The following is a 3,158-nucleotide window of genomic DNA, read 5'->3' on the forward strand; positions in this document are numbered from 1 at the left end:
AAAAGAAGAAGAGGACTATGATTAATTGAGACAAAAAATGCAAACAGAAAAACGGAAATTGAATATGTGTAGTTTCAAAGACAAAAGTGATGATGTTATTTGTCGTGCACAAAAGAAAGTGATAGAGGAGACAATAAGGAAGAAACAGAACCAAGTAACCAAGCCCAATGATGCACCTACAACTAATATCGAGAAGCATTGAAAGTGGAAGGTGTGTAAATGTACCATTTCCAATATGTTTTCAAGAACTCTTTTAAGAATATATTGTTACAACTTGAAACACCACCATGTAAATCCGCAATTAAAGACAGAAAATTCAGAGAATACTGCTCATAACTCTCGTATAAAAATTTTTTTCTTTTCAGAACTAACTATTTCTGCGCACATATGGAGACAAACCAAGCAGGCTGATGATACCACAAAAGCTTGCAACAACACAGAAAACATTAAATTTAAAAGATTTAGTATCAAGCGGAAAAATAAATCAAAAATAAAGAAAAACTTAGTAATAAACCAATTGTAAAATTGTATATAGTGCAGAAACAGTTAGACTCAGTTCCAGGTACATGAAAATGAATCGACAGCGTTATTTAATAGAACCGGGCTTTCATTAGCTTTCGAGAACAGAGACATAAAGAGGTTTCAAAAAAAGATTATATATAAGTTTCAGAAGACTAAAAACGAGTTTTTTAAAGGATAAATAGCACATGCCTAGGGATATTTTGAGAATAATTCTTATCCTGTAATGGATTTGGTGCATGGCCCACTGTAAAATAATGCCGTGGTGTTTCCGTGTCAGCTTAACGCTAGTACATTAGTAACCAAGGTATTGATTTCTCTTACCGGAGCATGGCACGGGACCTTTCCGAACCGTTGTAGCAACCAGCATTGGTAGGTAAAAGATGAATTATATTACAAGAGTTCAATTGAGTTTTCTAAGATAGACTCAATTGTAGCAAAGAGCGGCCATTTCTAATTAGCATTTCATACCCTGCACAGATTTTTTTGTATCGGAAAGTCTAGAAATAGTGACAATAGTACAGGGGAGTGGAGATAAAAAACAAATAGATCGAATTTGCAGACCTTTAGCTGTATTGAAATGTTTTTAGCTACTGGGTATCCTGCCACTATGCCATCAAAAGAATACGGAAAAAAGCACACAGAAAAACAACCACCGACGTTCAAGGCTAATTTGGCGGGAACAGTGGTACCTTTCACACCACAAAAACTTAGTAGTAGACGTAAGGCAGAGACACAGACGCAAAAAAGTGGTAAATGTTGCCCACAGATGCATAATGAATACAGCTTAACAAATAAAGTAAATGATTATCGGAAAAAAACGCGCCATACTATTGATTGACGCTACACTAATATCAGCACCAGTAGCGACAATCGGGTATGAAATATTTGAATATAGAATATTCGACGGAGAAATAAAATACAAGAACATAGAAGGGAGGCATTAAATTGTTTTTTGATGTTAACGACAATAATGAGGAGTATCGTGGCATGTCAATTAAGCAAAAAGGATGAAGCACAATATTACACATTCACCTCGCTGCAGCAGACTAGTAAACAAAACGGACAAACACCTCCCCTCAGGCATCAGTCTCTTAAGAAAAGAATCACAAACCGCCTGAATGGGGGAGAAGGCGCACCTTTGATAGGCGGAAGCAGCATCCTCGTATACACTCAGTGTAGAGCAAGACAAAATGAGTTGTTAAGGCCTAAATCCTCAGAACTGTCACACCCAAAACCCTAAGCAGTGTTATTTACCAAAGGAAGAAAAGACGTAAATGCTTACACAGACAGCAACAGCCGTGCTTGTCGCTGTGCTAATGATAAAAGCACCGACGGAGGCCGCGCACACAAAGCAAGACACGGTGGTTAAAGACGCGTGCAAAGCGGCCAGGTCCTTCGAAAAACTTAAAGACCACATCGCCGAACAGACACGAGACAAAATGGCATGTTTAGCGAGCTACACAGCGGCACGGCGACATCTCATTTTAGCAGCAGCAGGTGCTGAGAACGGCCAACTTGCGACGGCAGCCGCAGCGTTACTTGTATACGGCGACACACAGGCAGCTCAACTTCACAGCCAGCTCTAACAAGCCGCCAACACTTCCATTGCACTACTAACCGAGATAGCAGCAGAACAATTTCAAATAGCGGCGTTCGCCGCGGCGCAAGTAAACACATCCGATTCAGGTACGGCGAATCTACAAGGAAACGCACCAGCGATACACGTCCAATTCACAGCCCTAGCCGACGCGAGGATAAACTGCAAGAAACTAAGCAAAGAAGAGGAAGCAGCTGCAGCGCAATGGACGGACCCCAATAACTGGAAAAAACTAAAAATGTTTACGGTGAAGGCCTCACCTAAAGGGACAGTGGTAAGAAAACCCCACCTATGTGTAGCAAACGCCGGCAATTTCCAAACAATATCTCCCCAGGTAGTTAGCACAGGTATAAGCTGCAGAAACATGGGAATAATTGGCGGCTCTGTGTTCGTAGCAGAGCCACTAGAAGTACAACCAGCAAGAAAAGACAAATTTGTGACCTCAAAAAAGCTTGTCCACGAACGGCAAACAACCGCAAAGGACTAAGCCTCCCATACTGCCGAAGCAAGCCGCGAGTGGCAAGAGGCCTTTTCGGCGTTAAAGCAAGCACCCAACACCCACGATCCAGCAAGCTTAAAGGCCGATCTGGTCCTCAAACAAGCGTTCCTTGACAACGCGGCGTCAGCAGGCACTACATATGACAGCAGCAAGCATGATTCGGCACTGAAGCAGCAAATAAAGGCAGCCTACGGTACAACCGTCGCGACCATGACCAGAAATTTCTGGAACAAAATAAAGGTAATAGCTGGTCCCACAAGCAAAAATAGCACCTGAAAGGCGGCCAAGATAGAAACTATAGACACGAATGTTGCGCTGGCGAAAGCGCTTGTCCTTTACGCAACAGCAAGAGACAAAACAAAGGAAGGGGTTAAAAGCCGAAAAAAAATCAGCCGCGAAGACAGATTCAGGAGAAAAGCCAGAAGAAAAAAAGACGGGGGTAATACCGGAAAACCTGTATGCAGCAGCTTTCAAAACAAGACGGCGTGCGAGGGAGTAACAGGCACCCCTCCAACAGGTAAGGCAAAAGTTTGCGGTTGG

The 3,158-nt window shown here is 42.4% G+C and overlaps 1 protein-coding gene across 1 annotated transcript; it reads left to right on the top strand.

Moving 5' to 3' along the window:
• Positions 1-1,796: 1,796 nt before the first annotated feature.
• On the top strand, positions 1,797-2,108 carry TEOVI_000757800 (uncharacterized protein; the record flags this gene model as incomplete). The annotated part of the gene is made up of 1 exon (XM_067221304.1): positions 1,797-2,108. The coding sequence occupies one exon, from the start codon at positions 1,797-1,799 to the stop codon at positions 2,106-2,108; it is 312 nt and encodes a 103-aa protein (XP_067077405.1).
• Between the last annotated feature and the right edge of the window lie 1,050 nt (positions 2,109-3,158).

Source organism: Trypanosoma equiperdum (genome assembly GCF_001457755.1).
Source record: "Trypanosoma equiperdum strain OVI genome assembly, contig: ctg_1405, whole genome shotgun sequence".
NCBI lineage: Eukaryota > Euglenozoa > Kinetoplastea > Trypanosomatida > Trypanosomatidae > Trypanosoma > Trypanosoma equiperdum.